Source organism: Protopterus annectens, chromosome 5.part1 (assembly GCF_019279795.1).
Source record: "Protopterus annectens isolate FY-2018-M chromosome 5.part1, PAN1.0, whole genome shotgun sequence".
Classification (NCBI taxonomy): domain Eukaryota; kingdom Metazoa; phylum Chordata; order Ceratodontiformes; family Protopteridae; genus Protopterus; species Protopterus annectens.
In genome coordinates this window covers 370,471,931-370,494,000 of record NC_056736.1, presented here as the reverse complement: position 1 = coordinate 370,494,000, position 22,070 = coordinate 370,471,931, and the positions used below count along the sequence as shown (strand labels likewise).

General features: G+C 43.5%; 1 protein-coding gene across 4 annotated transcripts in view; it reads left to right on the top strand.

Annotated features, from left to right (window-relative positions):
* Positions 1 to 22,070, top strand: part of STIM1 (stromal interaction molecule 1) — a 2,200,738-nt gene that overhangs the window by 1,335,542 nt on the left and 843,126 nt on the right. For all 4 annotated transcript variants that reach the window (XM_044073040.1, XM_044073041.1, XM_044073042.1 and 1 more), the window contains exon 6: positions 19,609 to 19,786. In XM_044073040.1, the coding sequence (XP_043928975.1) occupies positions 19,609 to 19,786 (178 nt within the window). The remainder of the gene's footprint in view (positions 1 to 19,608; positions 19,787 to 22,070) is intronic.

The window sequence follows — 22,070 nt, the reverse complement described above, 5'->3', positions numbered from 1 at the left end:
GGAGGAGGTTACGGTCCAGGAGCTTGCTTTCTTGGATCTGAGATGATCTGTCTGTCCAGAGTGGTTGGCCTTCGAGGTTGTGAAGAGATTTTATCTGCTTCAACAGGACTGATGGATCCAGTCCCCTTGGATTTCCAATCTACCTAGATGCATCTGTGCCCAGAGCCTTGTCATTTGACACCACAGGGACAGCCATCTCAAGACCTCCAGACTACCCTGCAGGGTATCAATCTCTTCTAACACCCCCCCAGAACACCCCTCTGAGGAGGTCCTAAGGAAAAGGAAGTGCAAGAGGAGGCACTTAGACTGACCTCAAGAGTCTGTCATCAGTGATACAGGCTTTGATGAAGGTGAAGGGTCCCCACAATCACCTCCAGAAGAAGTCTCATTTGGAGATATCCAAGAGATCCTGAAACAGAGAGGTGGAGCTTCATCTGAGAAGTAGATATTTCTGGAATAGTTCGGAGCTGGCCCTTCTACCTCCTGAGTTACTCCGCCCACTGACGATCTAATTGATTTGGTTGCTCAGCAGGCATGGAAGAAACTCAACACAATTGAACCCATACCCAGGAGACCAGACAGAATTCTTGCGCCACCTCTGGGAAAGGCATTTTGGGCTAAAATGGTGCCTGTGGATGCCATGGTCATGGCGGCTGCTACCAAAAAGGAACTTGCTAAACAGAGTTCCTCTGTTCATCCCCCTAACAGGGACTCCAGGTCGATGGACAGGTTTGGGAAGCATGTCTATGCTTCAGTGACCTTTGCACATAGGTCACAGAATTACTTGGCACATTTTACTAGGTTGCAAAGGAATTTGATCAAGGAACTTTCAAATTCTCTTTCAGCGTCCATTCCTGCAGACACCCAATCATCTGCAGTTTTACAGTTGTGTACCCTACATTCTGTTTTGAATTCATCCATAAGGCTAATTTCACATGCAGCCAAAGGTGTCTTAAGTGAGGTGGGTTCAGGAATTTCCATTAGGAGGCATGCCTGGATGTGCCTGTGTGATTTTGCAGAGCCCTTCAAGTCATTGTCAGTGTTCCCTTTGATGGCACTTCTTGTTTGGACCCACAGTGAAGGAAACATTATCCAGGTGTGAGAAGGATAGAAAGACCCTCTCTGCAGGGGGCATACATTTTCCAACCCCTCAAAGATCCTTTTCAAGGAATCAGTGAGCTGGGTGGAAGATGTGGTTCATAAAGTCCTAGGATCCTTTCCAGGAGACACAAGGAGAAAGTTCCCCTAGAGTAGAGGGGAGAATTCTAATAGTTGAAGCTGGCACAGCAGCAGAGGAGGCTCCCAACACCAGGGGTCAAGAGATTCTTTCTCTGACAGACCTTTCCAGCATTCCTGAAACGAGGCCCAATTTCTCACCTTTGAAGGCAAATGGGACAACTATCGCTGCACTGGAGAGCCTGGCTTGATGTTAAAAAAAGACTTTAGTGCAGATGATTATATTCATAAGTGATATAATACCCTTTGTTCCCTTTCACATCCAAGGAAAATCCCTGATGTTCTATCCAGTCACAGAGAAGAAGCAGTAATTCAAATTCTAAAGCTGCTAGAGAGTCAGCCAAGAGGTCCCACCAGACCAGATAGAATCTGGAGCTTGCTCAAGATTCCTTTTCATGCCAAGAATACATGGGTCTGGATACCAATTTTGGATCTCAGCAACTTGAATAATTCAGTTTGAGTCACAAAGGGCTCACAAAGTTTTGGATGGTCAGGGTTCAGTCCATTCTCCCTTTTCTGAGCAAGGACGACTGGATGTACTTTATAGACCTTCATGGTGTGTACCATCACATAAAGATGAACAGACAATCCAGAAGATTTTTACTCTTCCGGCTGGGAGCCAGTAACTTCCAGTTCAGAGTTCTGGCCTTTGGACTCACCACTGTCCCCAGTGGTTTTACCAAATGTTGGCGGTATTATCAGTTCAGTTGAGACTGCAGGGATTCTGGGTATTTCCGTATCTAGACAACTGGCTCCTTGATTAGGGTATGGAATCAGGTTCTCCATTCCTGCTGCCATCTGGGGATAATCATAAGTGATGGCAAGTATCACCTACAATTGACTTAAAATGTAGAATTCATAGCAGCATTTTTCAACACAAAGTCTATGATAGCTTCACTACCCATATCAAGAGTACAGAATGTCAGATTACAGATCAGAATAATAATCTGCAGTACCAAGATTTCAGTCCGGTTGGTCCTTCAAGCCCTAGGATCAATGACAACGGCAATAACCTTAGTACTTTTAGTGAGATTTTATATGAGAATTCTCCATTGGGTGCTGTCATGTTCTGCAAATCTGTCTGTTCATTCCCTCTCAGTCCAAGGCAATAGTGACCACAGATCCTTCCCGGGTGGAGTGCAGGGGGGGCAGTTTCTGGGCAAGACAATTCAAGGAACTTGCCCCCCCCACACCCAAAAAAGGCTAACTTGCATATCAGTGTCCTACTGATGAGACCAGTGCTTTTAGCGTTGCAAGCCTTTCAGAATGACCACCCCCCTTCAGGTCTGATTGCAGTTCAAACAGACAACATGTCAATGGTTTGGAACGTCAACAAACAAGGAGAAAACTAGATCATACCCCTTGTGTTGAGAAGTGCTCAGAGTGTGACAATGGGTGATCTCATCCATCCGCTTTTTCACAGCAATGCACATTCCAGCGAAGTCCAGCGTGATAAAAGACAAACTAAGCAGGTCCATTCTTCTACCTCGAGTGGTCTCTTAACAAGAACGTGACAGAAATTATTTTTCCATTTAAGGTGTCAGCCTTGCTGCAATATTTTTACTTTCCCCCTAAACAGCAAATGCAGCAGCTACTTTGTCTAAATGCCCTCACAAGTTTGGCCATCCGGTCTACTGTATGCCTACCCACCAATCCCATTAATTCTGAAATGTCTACAGAAAGCTGCCATGTTAGAAAGTAAAGTCATCCTCATTGCACTTTACTGACCTCAACATATTTAGTTTCCCTTCTTTTGGCTTCACTTATTTCACCAACCTTGGATTCTGAATCCAGCTCCAGATCTCCCATTTCACCTGACTGGCATTATCCATCCCAACATTTCAAACCTCATGCTGATAGCTTGGTTTCTCCAATTCTGTTAATGGCCAGACGACCAATGCTCTCTTCCCCTGTCTGTCATATATATATATATATATACATATATATATATGCATATATATATATATATATATATATATATATATATATATATTTTTTTTTTTAATTTTTTTTTTATTTTCCCATAAATCTTCAACACATTAACTGTATACAAGTAAATGGAAAATATTTGATTACTGGGCACAACAAATGTTCACATTCAATATGAGGTTTCTGCAGTAGCCGCTCCTAAATTGTGACGAGTTTTCTTCTGTAAAGCTTTATTTTTTATTTATTTATTTTTTTTTTTGAGAACTCTATTTAGGGGCTCAACTCCCCCAAGGGATTTCAATCTGGTACTGCAGACACGTATAGAGAGATTCAAGCCTTGTTTATTTTCACAAGGATCGAGTGATACTATGAACAAATGACTCCCTCCTTCTCAAGGTAGTGTCAGAATCTAATGTCAATCAAACCATTAACTTACTGGTATTCTTTCCTAAGTTTTTGAAAACAAGGGCAAATACATGTTGCATTTATTGGCTGTTCACAGCCTTTTACATTTTTACCCAAGTAGAACAAAAGTCAAGAAAACAGGCCAATATTTTGTTTCATTTGCAGAACTGAAATTGAGTAAACCAGTTGTAAAAGTGACTTTATCTAGATGGCCAACTGATTGTATTGCATTTATTTTTAACAAATTGGTATTACCTTACTACATTTGGTGCGGTCTCTAGTCTCTGAGGATAGAGCATCATATGGTTTAACTGTGCCCAGGAATATCCTTAGAGTTCACCTGGGATTATAGGTAGCTAGGGACTCTTTCCCATCAGTTGAGGATAGAATGAAAATGGACAACATCAGATTAAGAAGTTATATACTTACCATAATTTTCTATCTGTGTTGTCCATTTTCATTCTTCCTCAACATCTCACCCTCAAACCCCCATCCATTATGTCTACAGACCTCTAGACAATTGACCTATTATAAAGACATCACAGTCCTTTTGACTGAGCGCTTGACATAGTTTTCTCTTTAAGTCACATATACACCTTTATGTATTCTTTATTTACACGTATTGATACATACTTCTAGTAAAGTCAACAAACAAGTTCTGAGGTAACTTAGTGTTGGTGCATTATGCGTAAATGAGATGCTCAAAAGTTTTTTTTTTTCCACGAGCTTTAGTAACGGCTGTGTCTGAACTGAAGACTGGATCTGAACCCGTCAGTTGAGGAAGAATGAAAATGGACAACACAGATGGAAAGTTATGATAAGTACATAACTTCTTTTTCTATCCTTATATGATGTGCATATGCCTTATTTTCCAGTTCTGTTCCTCAATCTGTCCTTTCTGCATTACCCACTGTCCTTCACTTCTGAGTATATTCTGTTCTATCTCTCATAACCCCTCCCTAAATAGAATGATACCCTCTTCACCCCTCCTCTTCTATGGTCTTGTCAACCCTTTTGCATATTCTTTATCTTTTTTTCTGCTCCCCTGCCTTCAGTTTTGTCTCCTTTATAGATGGATATCTATTCCATTTCTTACATATTTTCCTGTTATCCTGTGTTTCTTTGAAGGGCTTGACAGTTCCACCAAGTTTCATTTCAGATGTATATCTGTTCCTTTTCTGACATATTTGAAGGGCTTGATAGTCCCACCAAGTTTCATTTCAGGCCCTCCTTTCAGTCCTCCTCCCTATTCACTTCACTAGATAGCTGTCATACCTCCCCCTGTAACTATCCTTGGATACTATCGTTACCTACACCACTCTTGTTTTGCTGCTCCTCTTCATGTAACCTCTTTCCCAGACTTGTGCTACCTTTTTCCTTTGTGGACCTTGCTGGTATTTATACAGACCTACATCTGCCTTCATATTATGCTCTGTCCTGCACCTCAGTACCTTTCTTCTGTCCCCTCCTCTGTGCTTCCTGTGTACCTTTATTTTTTGCGCCATTCCTCTTTGTTTTTTGGCTCTTTCCTAGTCCCTTCCCCCACTTTATTGGCTGGCCTATCCAATTCAATGCACTGTTTTAACCATGATTAGTTACTAGTGTCTGCTGGTACACTGTAATTAACTTTGGCAGCTAGCACAGAGGATTTAGACTCTGAGCTGATAATGAGCTCAGAGAAGGGAAATAAAATGCAAGAAATCACTACCACTTTGTCTCAGGACCACAGGGAAACATGCCAGCAAGGAACTTAAAAATGCTGTTAGAACATGTTAGAGTACAAGTTTAAGGTCACTACAGATACCAAAGGAAAATACACATCTTAAGCTGCATCAGGAAGTTAAGGAGTAATGTCCAACCATATACTGTGCTCATCTGTAATGAAACTTATTCCACCTCAAGCATATGTAGCCAATACATTATCCTACCCACATTATTGCCCCAGTAGTATTCTTGAAAATTTAGTTTTCACTGAAATCACATTGGAACAAGTTTCAAAATCCCTATTTAAAGAATATAAAACTAATACTTCATTGTAGCCGGACAACATACCAAAGTGCATTCTCATCAGTGCCAAGTATGCACTATCTGAGCCTACTTAAACTGTTCAAACTCAACCTATCCAGGGTTTGTGTTCGAAAACAGCCACTGTCATTCCCCTACACAAGGGTGTGCCCCTGTACAGAACCTGGCAAAATTAGAGAACCATCAACCTCTTCAGCTTTTTGTGCAAAACCATGGAAAGTGTCTTAGCAGAACTAATTTCTGCAGAAACTGACAACTTAACTGATCTAGATTCCAATCAGTCTGGTTGGTTTGTGAAAGGCAGGTCCTGTCTCCTGAACCTAGTAAGCTTCTTTAAAAAGGTTACAAAGGCTGTGGACAATGGTCACTCACTGTGCACACTGCTTATCTTGTAAGGTCAATGCTTTTGACACTACCCCCATACTGGTATTGTTAAAAATTTAGACAGACTTAATGTAAACCCCTGTGTTATTCACTGGATAGCATACTGGCTGGTCTGACATATCTCAAGTTGTGAAAGTTGCTTGTATCCCCCGAATGTAAAATAGTAACTAGTGGGGTAACATGGAAATAAACGCTGCAGCCCTCTCCTTTTACCATTTACTTTACAGACAATCCAGTCCAATATCCCAGAATTGTAGCTAACCGAGTTTGCGGATAACTGCAAGCTGTGCACTGTTCTCCACAAATTCACTGACATTAAATAGCTTCACAAGGACTGGAATATGTACATAGCTGATGTACTGAAAGTGCTCATTTGGTCATCATATTGTCACCATAGTCAGGAAATCTTTCTACCTGGCTCACTTAATTTCCAAGATGATATCAAGATCCAAAGAAGTCATCCAGCCACTGTACTCTTCTCTTATCTGACCATCACAGAATACAGTGTCTCTTTGGGACATATAAATCAAAGCATATTGCTCAACTTGGAAGGCCTCAAAGAATCCATACCTAAAAAAAAAAAAAAAACGAAAGAGCTTAAAATCCTTCAATCCCATTAGAGTAGCAGGGCCATCCTTTTACTCAGTAGTCTGCAGGCTCCTCTGAGGTGACCTGTGTCTCACTTTTCAAGCCATGAAAGTCCCAATCATATTTGACCTCCTGTTTCTTTGCAAAACCAGTGACTGTACAAACACATGTACCAGGGACCTTAATATACATCTGTAAATAAACAAAACTCACTGGAGAGGAGGTCCTAACTCCACATACTCCAAGCCTGTTAAATAAGTTACCACTGCTGGTCAAACAAAGTACACCTTTGTCTACCTTTATGGCTAGTCTTGATGATTGGATGGGTATGCACAAATTTGCTCCAATATTATGTACACTTCTGCTTGATTTGTGAAGTAAGCACCGTTAAGTGTTTGAAAAGGGAGGCACAAACTTTTTTACATGCATCTATTTAAAGGTGTATACGGTTAGGCATCACTTGGGTCCTTGTTATCACATGCCCAGTGTTGTTCCTGTGGTCACGTGTACAGGGTTTGATTCTTTCTACCTCTTCCTGACCTCTGTGCAACTCTGAAATGTTCACAGTTTTTGCAGGTCCCACTGAAAAGGATATTTATGTCCATTGGACTTACCTGACTAACAAATGAAAACAAAATAAAATCTTCGAAACATATCTGCCCTTCTGCAGACCCCACACAAGAACATACAGTAGCCTGAAATAAATTATAAGTTAGTGAAATTGACTATAGTCTGAATACCATCCACATGCTCAGCTTTGATTGCAGTTGCATTTCCATAGGATGAGTCTCCTTCCTGTTCTCTTCTTGTTTGATTCTCCTTACTTTATTGTTACTATTGTAACATTGCTCACTTTTGTTCCTGTTTTTTTGCTATCTTCCCTTTCCCCTGTCCTTTTTACCTGCTGCCTTATTTGGTATTTCTTGCACACATTTGAGTTGACCTGCAGTCTTATGCCCCTCTCATCACTAGTCAACAGAGTTTGTCCACCTCCTCCATAGTTTCTGTTGGTTCTTGTCTATCCTATGCTTGTGTTATGCATTGATTCTTCTTTATCCTTCCCTATGCTTTGGCACATCTGTTCTCTTCTGTGCATCCTTGTACGCACTCCCCCAATTTTTTAACACATTTTTTAAATGTTTCTGTTCTACCAGTATAAACATTATATGTTCTTCGTGTTTCACTGTTTCAGTCCTGACTTGTCGGGATTTCCTGCCATGGAAGCCTTTGGCCGGCCCAACTAACAGACTAAGAATTTTCCCTCCTCCTACAACTGGCGGACGTCTTTGCCTGTCATCAGTATGTGGGGTATAAGTGGAATCTGCCAATGATATGATATCAGTTCTTTCTTGTCATCAGACACTGAAGCAGACATCCAGTACAGTTAGTCCGCACCAGAGAGAAACTGTAGAAAGGTAAGTACCCAGTTGGGGAACTCTTTCTTTTTTGCTAACTAATGTCAGAGAAAGTTAACAATTGCCTCTATTGTAGTAAATAAATCCCACACCGAGACTTCCACCCCTCCTGTGTTACCTGTTCGGGACAAAACCACAATGTCCCTAATTGTCGTTTCTGCGCCCAGTTGAATTCTAGGACTGTTCAGTGTAGGACAGACATTGTAGCTAAATTCATTAGGAAGTACTCAAGTTCTCCACTTATTATGGTGTCTGTTAGTCATCCTGACATCTGTCTTCTTAAATATAAACGGCTCAACCTCAGGCCTTCTGAAGACATCTGCTAGTCCTCTATGGTTATCTTCGAAGTTGATGAGGTGCTTTTGCAGTCCCTTCCCGTGACTGAGGTGATGGTGAAGGCCTTTATTGAGAGACACTCAGTATGCTGTTGGGCCCCTTGATATATTAGCACAAGTCTTGGATTTTTGTTCGTTGATCGGGTCTGGGACCACTTTGCAGGCTACAGCTTTTGCCAGCCAGAGCACTACCACTACAGTTCTGAGGTGTGCAGGTGTCCCTGCTTCCGATGTCCCATGGTCTAAACAAAGGACTGTTCCCAGGAAGCCATCTTCTTTCCATTCCAGGCCTGCCAGCTCTGACAGATTCTACAAGTTTATGGATTCACATAAGCACCTTTTCAAAAATCTTTGAGCTGACTGAGAGGTTGTCGTTCCTGGACCCAAAGGTTCCAGAGCCAGCCCATCCAGAAACACCCTACCTACTGATGAAGGCAGAGCCCTTGATTGATATGGCAAAAAGGTATGCAGTTATGCCACTCTGTCTATGAGGGCATTAAAGTGCCAGTTCCACATAATGAAATACCATGAAACTCTACTGGAACAGATGAGACAAAATCTTTTGACCATTGAAAATAAGAGCTTATCTAAAGAATTACTGGACATTTGCAGCTCCACTTCACAAGTAGTCCAGCATTCCTTACACTGTGGATTTGATGCTTTGGAAGCTGCCAGCAAGGTCACAGCCATTGAATCTGTCATTAGGAAGCACGCATTGCTAAGGGAACAAGCCCTCCTGGAACATGTTAAATACAATATTTTGTATGCTCTCTTAGATAAGGAGTGTGTCTTCATTCCTGTGCTCAAAAAATGGAGGACAAGGCTAAGTCAATGCACAGTCAAAGAGTTTTTGAAGGTACAGCCCCCATGTTTCAGTTGAAACTATCTCACTAAACACTGGTCCTTCCATTCCCAACCCAAAGCAGGTCAAAGAGAGGCCTACAGGGAAAGGGGTCCAAAGTCAGCACCAGAGACTCAGGCAAGGGCACTCTACTTCAAGACCAGGGATTTATACCCTACAGATCCCTAGTAAGGAGCAGTCATGACTCTTTCATGGCACCCCCACTTCCATCCCCTCCCTCCCAACCTGTTCTCAGACTTGGAGGAAGACTAGCACTATTCATAGAAAAGTGGTTCCTCATTAATTCAGACCAATGGGTACTACATATCATTTCCAGGTCATATCAGCTCAAATTCATCCACTCCGCCAAAACATTCAGGCTTCCTAGATATACCACCATCCCAAAAAGCAGAGGCTCTTTCACATGTAGAAATGCTCTGCGTACAGGGCTCAGTGGAAGCAGACCTTTTGCATCAAATAGGGAAGGGGCTTTTACTCAAGACTGCTCCTGGTCCCAAGAAAAGAGGACCTGTTCTGCTATATTCTGGACTTGTGTACCCTAAGCTTATTCCTGGAGGTTCCCAAATTCAGGATGCTGACCCTTCAGTAACTGTTGCTCAGGTTTTTCCCAAAAGCTTTCATAGGGACTCTAGATGTAAAGCATGCATACTTGCATATTCCCTTACATGAATCAAGCAGAGAATTATTGTGCATCAGAGCAAGTTCCAGACATTTTCAATTTTGTGGTCTGCCACTTTAACTTGTCTAATGTTCCCAGGGTATTCACAAAACACTTAACTCCGCTCATTGCCTACTGCAGAAAACAAGGGGTACAGATTTACCCCTTTGTGGCTGATTGCCTCATCCAGTCTGCAAGCCTAGCACCACTGGGCACAGTCTTGGTGTTCACCCAGACCACGTTTACTTTCCTGGGATTCACCATAAATCACCAACAATCCCAAACTCTACTCACAACCAGAATACTGTTCTTGGGGGCCCTACTGGACTGTACCCTTGCGTCCAGACAAGGTATCATTCCTGACCAATAACTTTCAAAAAAATTATACACAGCAGCAGTATTCTTACAGCCAAGGAGTATCCCCGTACACTGGATTACATGGCCCTTTTCATTCTCATGATTCCACTAGCCATGCTACACATGAGGGAATTACAGTGGTACCTCAACAATGTTTGGAACCAGCGTGGGCAACCACTATCTACGAAGAAAAGGCTGATAACTGGCCTCAAAGGCAAATTTTCATGGTAAACCAAGGCCTACAGTCTAAACCCACGCCTACCATTCAGCTTTGCAACAAACTCCACCACATATGCCTCAGAGACAGCTTGAGGAGCACTCTTCAACCAGTTACAGCCCCAGTGGAAATGGGAATGCAGGATTAAAGACACACAAACTTAAAGGAACTAATGGCAACACAAAGGGCTTTATTAGCATTCAGAGAGAAATTGAAACCAGGGGTGCTATAGATGCAGACAATACCACATGCCACTTAGCAATGGGAGTGGGGAACACAGCTCACTCCATGGGAGTGGACCTGTTGGCTCAGTACCTCCTGGGTGTGCACATCTAACTGGCAGACCACCTCAGCAGAAGCCTGTAGACCCCCCACAAGAGGCATTTGCATCAGGAGATCATTCTCTGCATAGCTGAGAAATGGGGGACCCCACAGATGGACATTCACCATACACTACCACTGTCAGCCTTCTCCAAGTCCAGGGCAGGGTTTGCCTCCATCACCCCACAAAATATCCTCTCCTGTCTTTAATTTACTAGCTTTCCCCTCTTTTCACCTTTGGGAATCCTGCCACAAGTCAGAACTGCAACAGTGAAACATGCAGAATGTAGTGCAGCTCTGAAGTAGTTAACTTCATTTGATCATCAACCTGGGGGTTTCGGATTCAACATGGATCCAAGCCAGCAACTTTCCAAGCTAAGATCCAAGTTCCAAGCTCCTCCCCTTACCCATACTATACTACAACTTCCTTCCAACTCTCAGATCTCGTTTGCTGCGGCTTCACCAAGATGTGATCTCTGAGTTCCAGGCAGGTAGTCTAGGGTTTCCTTACTTCAACTATTTAAAAGTTAGTTTAGTGTGCGTGTGTAGTGTTTACCTTCCCCTTTTCCTCTCCCGAGTTTTCCGTTCAGAAAAAGTAAACTTTGTGTTTTAGTTAGTGTAGGCCTCCCCTTCCTGCCTTTTCTGTGTGTGGTGTGATTGTAGGTAGGGCTTTAGTTAGCCTTATTTTTTGTTGTGGGGATTGAGATGTCGGACCCACAAAAGCAGACTTTCTCCAAATGCACAGAGTGGCCATAAGTAGTCTCCGGCTGATGACCATACTCTGTGCGTCATGTGTTTGGGGGTTCCCCACCTTTCTTCATTAATCCCGGGCCCTACGGGACCGCAGGACCAAGTTAATTTTAGCTGGGCTTCTCCCGGCAGAAACTATTTCTTCTTCTTCTCCTTCCTCTACGGCCACAGCTGTGGCTGTATCAGCTTCAGGTCCTCCTCCCCTGTCCGGGACTCACACTCCCATATCAAAACAGAGTGACAAAGAGGCCAGGAAGGAAAAGCATAGGGAGAGAGAGAGAAAAAGAAAAGAGAAAGAGACAAAGATAGGGGTCGGATCTATTCGGTGGTCCTATTAAAGTTGTCACTACTCCGGTCAAGACTTCTAATCCATCTTCCCCTCAGCTCTGATTCCCTAGATTTTCTCTGGAGCCGGAGGAGGAGGTTCGGCCTGCTTCGAGGTCGTCCACGCATCTGCCCTCTCGGCTGGTGTCTGTGGCATCCTCCAGATCTACAAGAAGCCTCTCGGAGGCTGACGTGGATCGTATGATGAGAAGGTTTATACAGACTCAGTTGCAGATGGGAGTGTTGCTGGCTCCCCCTCCCACCGGAGCGGGGAGTTCAGCTCCGATGTTTGCACCGATAGCTCCTTCTCCGATCCATCCCCGGGTTTCGGAGTCCCTGGATCTGAGCAGCTCCGGAGTCAGGGGCTCTGCACCGATGGTTCCCCCAACCTCGACGCTGGCCATACCTTTGACTATGTTGGATCCTATGGATTCGGATCCAAGCTCTTAGAGCCATGATTTGGGAGTCGGATCCGGGGGGATGAGTGCATCATCTGCTCCATTATGGTCAGGGCATACCATTCCTCTGGATCCATCTGTTACAGATTTGACTCCGATCCCTTCGCCGGATCTGAGGGGCATGGTTACTCATCCTTCTAGTTTTAGAGAAGCTGGTTCCCCTTCAGCCTTCGTTGTGGAGAGGGTTCTCTCAGGAGGATTGAGACCCCTCACTCTTTCCTCGAAGTTCATCCCTGCTCCCTCGCTGCTGTGTGCGTCTTCTGTCATTCTGTCCTCTCAGGGACAGCCTTTGTTTGATACGCTCCAGACGGTTCCCCTTGAGGAATTTGAAGCTGTTTGTGAGCCATCCCTGGAGAGCCCCCATCCCCCGAGGAGATTCCTCACAAGTGCAAGAGGAGGAACCTGGACTCCCCTGAGTCCCTCACAGAGGATACTGACTTGGAGGAAGGGGAAGGCTCCCCTAGATCACCTCCAGAGGATGTCTCATTTGGAGACCTAATGGAAATCATCCGCCAGAGGGGAGGTTGGTCCGCCCAAAAGCCTTTCTCGGACAAGTCAGTATTCCTGGAGGCATTCGACGCAGGCCCATCTACCTTTTGGGTGTCCACCCCCCCCCAGCTGATCCTCTGGTGGACCTCATTACCACCAGAGCTTGGAAGGAGCTGGACACACTACAACCTATACCAAAAAGACCAGACAGTATTTTGAGCCCTCCTATGGATAAGCCTGCATAGAGTAAAGGTTCCCCAGTTGATGCCATGATGGTGGCGGCAGTCACTTAAAAGGAACTGGCTCAGGAGAGTTCCTCGGTCCATCCTCCAGACAAGGAGTCTAGGGCAATGGATTGACTCGGAAAGCAGACATATGCTTCAGCTACCTTTGTCATAAGGGCGCTGAACTACATGGCCCACGTGATCAGACTTCAGCGCTACCTTGTGAAAGAGTAGTCTGAGTCTCCCCCGGAGTCCATTTCAGCCAAGGGTAAATGTTCATTCTCGGCACGTATGGTCACTCTTAAGTCAGTGACTAACACATCCATGCGCCTACTCTCTCATGCCACCGAGGGAGCCGCTAGGGCAGCTGGGTCTGGCATTGCCATGAGGCGTCATGCCTGGCTCTGGCTGTGCGGTTTTGTGGAACTTTTCAAGGCATCCTTTGCGAATGCCCCTTTTTGATGGTTCGACCCTGTTAGGGAAGACCATCCTAGATACGCTAGTCCAGTGAGAAGGACAGGAAGATGCTGTCAGCCGTCGGGATCTCTAACCCTCAAAGATCCTTTCCCAGGAATCAATGAGGGCAAAAGAAGATGTGGTTCCGGACGTCTCAGCATTCCCGGGCCACTCTGGACTCCTTTTCCCCTAGAGGCAGAGGGGGACAAGGTGGACACCGGCCCAGAGGCAGAGGGGGGGGCGAAGAATTTTGGGTCAAGGGAACCATTCTCGGGTTGACCTGTGCAGCAGCCCTGAGGGGTTGCCTGACTGCTCCACTCGAGGCAGTTTGGGGGCGTTTTTCGAAGCACCTATCTCAATGGAAGTCCATAATGTCAGACCGCTGGGTGCTTCGAATAATATCCAGAGGTTATTCCATTCCCTGTCTGACCAGTACCTTACCTCCAAAGCATCTCCCAGACGTTCCACCTGCTCAAAGGGAGGTGGCTGCTTTGGAAATAAAAAAGCTGCTAAACAAAAGAGCAATCCAGCCAGTCCCCCCAGATCAGTCTGGGTCAGGCATCTATTCCAGGTTCTTTTTGGTGCCAGAAAAGACGGGGGACTTGAGGCCGATTCTCGACCTATCCACATTGAACCTGTCTGTTGCAAAGGAGAAGTTCCAGATGGTCACCTTACAATCCATCCTGCATTTCTTGCAGGAGGAAGACTGTATGTGCTCTGTAGACCTCAAGGACGCTTACTACCACATCATGATGGACAGACTATCCAGGAGGTTTCTCCGCTTTTGGCATGGAGCCAATCACTACCAGTTCAGGGTCCTACACTTCGGTCTCACCACAGCCCCCAGAGTGTTTACCAAGGTCATGGCAGTTGTAGCGGCTCTACCTGAGACTTCAGGGCATTTAGGTCTTTCTGTACCTGGACGATTGACTCTTCACTGCCCCCTCCAAGCATCTACTTGTTCAAGCCAGAAATGTTTTCCTTCAACTGTCAAAGTTACTGGGTATCATGATAAACATTGCAAAGTCCTCTCTTCAGCCTGTTCAGATTCTGGACTTCATAGGGGCAAGAATAGATTCTCTCAGGGCCAAGGTATTTTTGACTCCCGACAGACTTTGAAACCTGACCCTTCATGTATTGACACTTCTTCAGACATTTTCACCTCCAGCAGAACTAGTTCTGAGGGCCGTAGGGTCTATGGCAGCAGCTATAAATCTGGTTCCTTGTGCACGTCCACACGAGTGTTACAGTGGATGTTACAAGTTCAGTGGTCTCTGTTATACCAGCCCTTAAGTTACCCGATTCCTCTACGCAAGGTGTGCAAGACTTCCCTCATCTGGGGCTTCAATCCCAGGATCTTCGAGAAGGACACCCCTTTATTGTGACCCCGCCCCAAGCCACGGTGACCACGGATGCCTCCCGTCTAGGGTGGGGGGACATTGCTCGGGCACGACTGTCCAAGGCACATGGTTCTCGAACAAGACCGTTCTGCATATCAATGTTCTAGAGATGAGGGCGGGTGGTCCTTCTAGTGTTGCAGGACCTTCATGCTTTTCTTCCTCTGGGAACAATTGCAATTCAGTCAGACGTCAGTGGTCTGGTAAATCAACAAACGGGGGGGGGGGGGACCAGGTCCTACCCGCTTTGTCGAGAGGCCATGAGAGTGTGGGAATGGGTGATCTCCAACCGTTTTCTGATAGCAAGGCACATTCCGGATCGGTCCAACATTGTGGCGGCGAAACTGAGCAGGACTATCCTTTTACCCTATGAGTGGTCTCTGAACCCTTGTGTAGCGGAACAGATCTTCCTCAAGTGGGGTCAGCCTTGCTGCGATCTCTTTGCATCGCCGTCCATCACAAAGTGCCACAAGTTTTTGCTCCGATTCCCCCTTGGGGGGAAGCCCCCAGAGATGCTGTCTATGCTTGGACACCTGGTCTTCTTTATGCGTATCCCCCACTACCTCTAATGACAAAATTCTTGCAGAAAGCTCTTCGGTTGGGGAGCAGGATTATCTTCTTAGCCCCATTCTGGCTTCGTCAAGTTTGGTTCCCTTGCATACGGTCTCATCTAGTAGCTCCACCTTGGATATTAGATCCCATTCCGGATCTCATTTGTCATCCCTCCGGAATTCCTCCTCCGAATCTGGACAGCCTCAGGCTTACTGCTTGGTTGCTCTAGTTCCACTAATTGCCAGGACTCCCAGACTCTCTTCTCCTGTTAAGTCCATTCTGGTGGCGGTGCACAAGTCCTCCACCTGAGAGGTGTACCGTAGTAAATGGAAGCGTTTTTCCATCTGGGCTTCTCAGAGTTGGATTCATTTATCACCCCCAGTTCCAGCGATATTAGAATTTCAGATTTTCCAACAGGGGGCCACCTCTTCCACTGTTAAGGTCCAGCTGGCATCTATATCCCACTTTTATGTAGGAGAAAATTCAGGTTCAGTAGCTGCTTCTAGGATTTGTAAGACTTTCATCAAAGGCACTTTTTTGCTGAGACCTCCGATTAAGCATCCTTCCCCTCCATGGGATTTGACCTTGGTTCTTCAGGCCTTAGTTGCGCCTCCGTTCGAACCCGCAGTATCAGTTGATTTAAAATTTTTGTCGTGGAAGACAGCCTTCCTGGTGGCTATCACCTCGGCTAGGAGGGTATCCGAACTTCAGGCCTTGTATATAAAACCCCCATATTTAATTTTTCATAAGGACAGGGTTTCTCTAGGGACAAATCCTTCTTTCCTCCCTAAAGTTGCTTCAAAGTCAAATATCAATCAGTCTATTAATCTCCCAGTATTTTTCTCTAATTTTCAAAACAAAGGGGAATACAAACATCATTTGCTGGATGTCCACAGACAGTTATGCTTTTATTTACATAGGACTAAACCCTTTCGTAAGTCTGATCAGTTATTTGTTTCCTTTGCCAAGCCCTTTTTGGGGAAACCAGTTTCTAAGGTGACTATTGCTAGATGGATTTCACTTTGTATCCTGCAAGTGTACAAGGATCATGGATTACCAGAACCGGACAGGGTTTATGCTCATTCTGCAAGTTCTGTGGCTACTTCTGCTGCTTTCAGGTCCAGAGTTTCTCTGGATGACATTTGTTCAGCAGCTACCTGGGCTTCCTCTCACACTTTTATTACTCATTATAAGTTGGACATGGTATCTAGAGGAAAGGCTTCTTTTGGTTCTACAGTGCTCCGGAATATCCTTCCATAAGGGCCTCCCAAGGTCTTTTGGTGGCTGGGGACTTTGTCCCACAGGTTGATGATCAAATTAAGTTAACTACTTCAGATAAAGAAGTTATGTACTCACCATAATGTCCCATCTGAGTAGTTAGACTTCACTGTTGCAGTCCTCTTTCCCTCCATCCTTTCTCCCTAGCCTACAGGGTAGGCTTCTACTATTTCCTATTTATCTAGGACTCCTGCTCTTGACTGTTGCCTGCCTAAGGGTCCCTGCTATAGGCATCTGACCTTCTGTTCCTGTTGGGGGGGCTCCTAACTCCTAGGGGCAAGAAAATAGCTGAGGTCATGACATCAGCGGACTCCAGTTATACCCCAGTGTACTGGCATCAGGCTAAGGCTTCTGCCAGTTGTAGGAGGAGGGAAAATTCTTACTCTGATAGTCGGGCCGGCCAAGGGCTTCCACGGTGGAAAATCCCCACAAGTCAGGACTGTAACAGTAAATACACTCAAACATCTACATTTGTTGTAAGTGTACACACCTGTACTTTCTTCAGTATTCAGAAATTCAAGATAGTGCGGTGGTACAGCGGTAGCGTCGTTGCCTCAGCAAGAGGTTTTCCTTTTCAGTTCTCGGCTGGAGTGCCTTCTGTGTGGAGTCTGCATGTTCTCCCCGCGGTCTTGTGGCCTCCGAAAGACATGCGTGAATGTGCATGCCTTCTCTGAAGGTTGGGCGTTGGGCTGGCAACACGGCACCATAAAAATCTACTGCCAATCATTAGTGGACCAGAGTTCCGCTGTGGCGACCCCTAACCGGGAAAAGCCGAAAAGACAAACAACTTCAGATTTTAATAAGGACAGCTATGATTTGTCTTTGTCATGTACATTTGTTAAATAACCACCATATAATAACTTTAGAAAAAAGTTAATAATAAAAAAATAAATCTCAAGACAAACTAAGTTATACACCCCAGGAAGTTGTTTGTCTGCAGAGTTCCAGTAGCTGCTGCTCTAATTAAGTTACCACTTTTGCCTTAACTTAAGGTGAATAAGAAGGTTTCCCAGTTGTCTTACTTGTCATGCATGCTGATTGTACTAACCTAACATGCTCTTTAAAATATAATCCACTTTTTCCCACCAAATCTAAACCTGAGCACCAACAGTAGCTCAAACAGCAATTTAGCTGTCACCATGCCAGCATACTGGGCTTATAGCCCCTGAGCTATTAAAAATTATTCTTGATGCAAATAACTCAAAATCTGTATGCTTTCCATAGTGTAAGCAAACTTGCTAGATTAATTTCCCTTTAAATCCTGTTTCACAATATGATAAATGGAAGTACCCGGAAAATGTTGTAAGAATTTAACATGCCATAATTTCTTGAGCAATTTCACATCTCACTATGACATTTTTGAAATGTAATCAGCTGACTCCTTGTCCCAGACAGCTGAATACAGTAATTAAATGGAGCTGGCAGTATTTCTGATTGTTCAGGATCTATTTACACTTTCCCTTGATCTCTGCCTATATTGAGGACTGCCGGCACCTCTCCTAAAAAGGGCAACATGGAAAAGGATTCTTTAAGAAACTGGTTATTTTAATAGAAAGTATAACCCTTTCTTCGTGATCTCTTATTCTGCAAATATGGCCTTGCCCGATTTCTGATTAATTTGCCCTAAATTATCTACCAAACAAGTATCCTTCAAGTCTTCTACCATGAGAGGGCACGAATGGTTTGCTAAAAATATTCCAGTTATGCATTGATTGGCTCTTGTTTTGTACAGTTGTTGACTCCAGGCACAGGATCTTGGAGGATGGATTCAGTTTTGCATTTACAACAGTTAGAGCTCCTCATACCTCATCTGACATCCTCTCACTTATTTCAGAAAGTATTAGATTCTCTCTCCCTGGGTATTTTCTCTTGCACGTCCAGCTCTTTTTTTCAGTTTTCCGACTTCTCTTACAGAATGTTGTGCATATTCATACATTTTGTCCATCTGTTCTTCAGTATTATGGACTTTTTCTTGACTTTTCTTTTTCTCTCTCTTTCTGTTGATGGTCCTCTGTTGCTGTTCTCAGGAAATCTGTAACTTCAGAAACTTTGTCAACCATCTGGAGCAATATTCCAGAGTCCTTCCTTTCTTTCTGCCGCTCCATTGTTTTGCCTCTCTAATGAGCAGGATTGTTTGCCCATTTATTCTTTTTATCCACTTTCATTTTACAGTTTTTTTCTCATCTGGTTGACCCAGTTTGATTAAATGGACATCCTGGATTAGTTCTTCACTTGAAGTTCCCTTCACAAATTATTTTTTGTAGTGGTTGTGCCTCTGCAACCCTTACTTATCATAATTAACTTCAGTGTTTATCTAATGTTCAAAAACAAATCCTTAAATAGATATTATGTTCCGTGTATGCATACATTTGTTGAAAAGAAGCAAACACAATGTCATTCCACCATCTTTGTCCTTAAAATTGCAACCAGACTCTGTGTCAATTCACTATTAGATTGTTTAAGCATTAATGAATTTTATAGATTCAATTACATTTGTGACGTTTTGTTAACTTAAAGTACACCTACAGTGTGATTTGATAACTGAGCTGTCCTAACAAACTGAGTTCTGAGTTTTAAAAAATATACTGCATCTGTTAGTAGTTATGATATGAAACTGTCATTTGCTGCTTGACCTTTGGTTTATATTGCATTGTCTAGATAAATTTCTTAGATGCCTCATGTTTGCCTAAACTGACAAAAGGCTTGGTGTGTGAATTTAGACACTTTTGCAGATTCTGAATCCACTAATACCCAACCTTGCAAACTTTTTTCAAGCTTTGTCACCAAGGTCTGATGGTTTGTTTTGGTTCTTATGTCATCAGGGACTGCTTTTAAAGTGTTATGGTGACTTTCTCTGTACCTGTGCATGCGTGCTTATATGTTAGAGGAGTGCAGTTGGTAAGCAGTCTGTACTGACAGTTGTTTCATTGATTTTCTCTTTCATTTAGTGACACGCCACAACCACCTGAAGGATTTCATGCTGGTAGTGTCCATTGTGATTGGCGTGGGTGGCTGCTGGTTTGCCTATATCCAAAATCGATATTCTAAGGAACACATGAAGAAGATGATGGCAGATCTAGAGGGACTTCAGAGAGCTGAGCAGAGCCTCCATGACTTACAAGAGAGGTGACCCATTGCTTTGATGTCATAGCTTAGTTTAACATTTTGGATTATAACAAGATATGAACATTTGTTACAAACCTACATAACTGTTCTGGATTGAGGGTTATAATTGGGAATAACTGTGTTAGTACTAGTTTTACCTTGTACTACAGAAGTCTTTCAGATAATGGTTATATTGAAATTATATATATCGAATTCAATATAGACTGTGCTGGTTGTCATGCTGTGAAGTGACTGCATGCAAGTGCCAACACACATTTGGTGACATTTTATTTATTATTTATTCAGTTAGTGGTAGTTCCACTAAGGTACTGGCCCTTATTTTTAGAGAAAACTTTAGAAGTTCATAATGCCAGCTAAAGATTAATAAGTGAATTCTACCTGTGGTTTGTATAAACCACAAATTATACTGAAAAAATACAGATTGTTTGCATTGTGTAAAAGAAAGTCAAGCAGTGTAAATTATGTAAAAATGCAGACTACTTGCATTGCAAGAAACTTGTTTGACAGCAAAATTGTGTATAAATATTGCTGTTCACATCGAATAAAGAGAAATCATCAACTGTTGAACAGATGATGTGTTGCGTCAATCTTGCCTTTATTCTCGACAACCAAATAGACCCCTTTTCCCATAATGCAGTTCCTTGACTTCCTCAGATCTTGTTTGCCCACACAGAAATCATAAGGAGAGCAGCAATTGTCTTTCATAATAAAAGGGTATGCAGTAGCAGTACTTAAGGGCCAAAGTTAGCATTTCTGAAGTTATGTGGATCCAAAATCCAGTGTCCACTTGGTCTCCAAGGAGATCTGGAAGGGGGGGCATGGAGGGTTGGTTTTGAGAGTAGGTCGAGGTAGACAACACACATGGAACGTTATGGTAAGTGCATAACTTCTTTGTGTGTTGTCAATCTTGCCTTTATTCTCACTGATGGAACTGTGTCCCAAGCAACCTAATTCTTGGGTGGCTCATGGGAGAATATTCCTCAGAACCATAAAACCAAAGGAAGCTGTACTCTTGGAGGGCAAATCCATTTTGTAATGAATAGTAATAGTATGCGGTTTTGCCCATGTGGCTGCAGCACAAATATCATCCCAGGGTAACCTTGCTTGATAGGCTGCAGATTGTAGCTACTTATCTAGTTGTGTGTGCTTTAACAGGGAAGGGAAGTGACTTGTTTTTAGATGTATATATGTAAGATATGCAGAGAGTGAGCCATATAGATAAGGTAATCTTTGAGACTGGCTGACCTTTTCTGGTCTCGAGAAGGACACGAAAAGTTGGTCTGATTTTCGAAACCCCGAAGTTCTGTGCAAGTACATCTAGAAGATGCAGCGCATACTCGCCTTTGTTCTGGTAGTTTGGAAAGAACACTGGCAGCTTAATAGATTGATTTAGGTTACTTTCTAAATCAACCTTTGGAAGAAATGAGGAATTAGTGCATAAAGAGACCTGTCCTTATCGAAAAGCAGGTAAGGAGATTTTTGTGGACAAGGCTTGCAGTTCCGAGAGACTTTTGGCTGAGGTAATAGCCACTAAAAAAAGTGTTTTCCAAGACAGAAACTTTATATCACATGTGGCTGAAGGTTCAAAGAGGGGGAGCAAGTAATGTTTGTTGGAATGAAATTTAGGTCCCATGGAGGAGTTGGATTCTTGTATGGGGTCTAATCATCGTTTCTTTCAAAAAAGCTTTACAGAGTCTGTATGTCATCATCTTAGGGCCATTTTTTCCCACATGATAATTTGAGATTGATGCTGATTGGACTCTAATAGTCGAAGCAGTTACATCCTCATGAAAGAGTTTTGCTAGAAGTTCCAGGATAGAATGTATGGGAGCAGAAAAGGGGTCTATTTGGTTGTCACTTGCCCATATAACGAACTTGTTCCATTAGTGAGAATAAAGGTTGAGATGGACAACACACATCAAATGTTATGGTAAGTACATAACTTCCTTTTTGCAACTTTTGGAACAGAAGAATGTATAGTATGCTGCACAGAAAATACATGCGTCATAAGTAGACAGGCATTGAATTTAATTTGGGGGCCTTAGTTTCTGCAGTTATTTATGGGTAGTTATAAGAACTTCTTGTATATAAAACTGTCTTTGCAGTGCAAGGCAATGTTATCCTCGCCCATCTATAGAGCTTTCATGAAAGAATCTGTGTGGAAAGCTTGCCATGTGTGCCATATTCTGGTAGCATGTACAGCTGGCAGTTCTGTAGTGCTAACTAACATACCCCCACATAACCTCTAGAAACTTCTTAACTAACATTAGTCCCCTCCCAATAA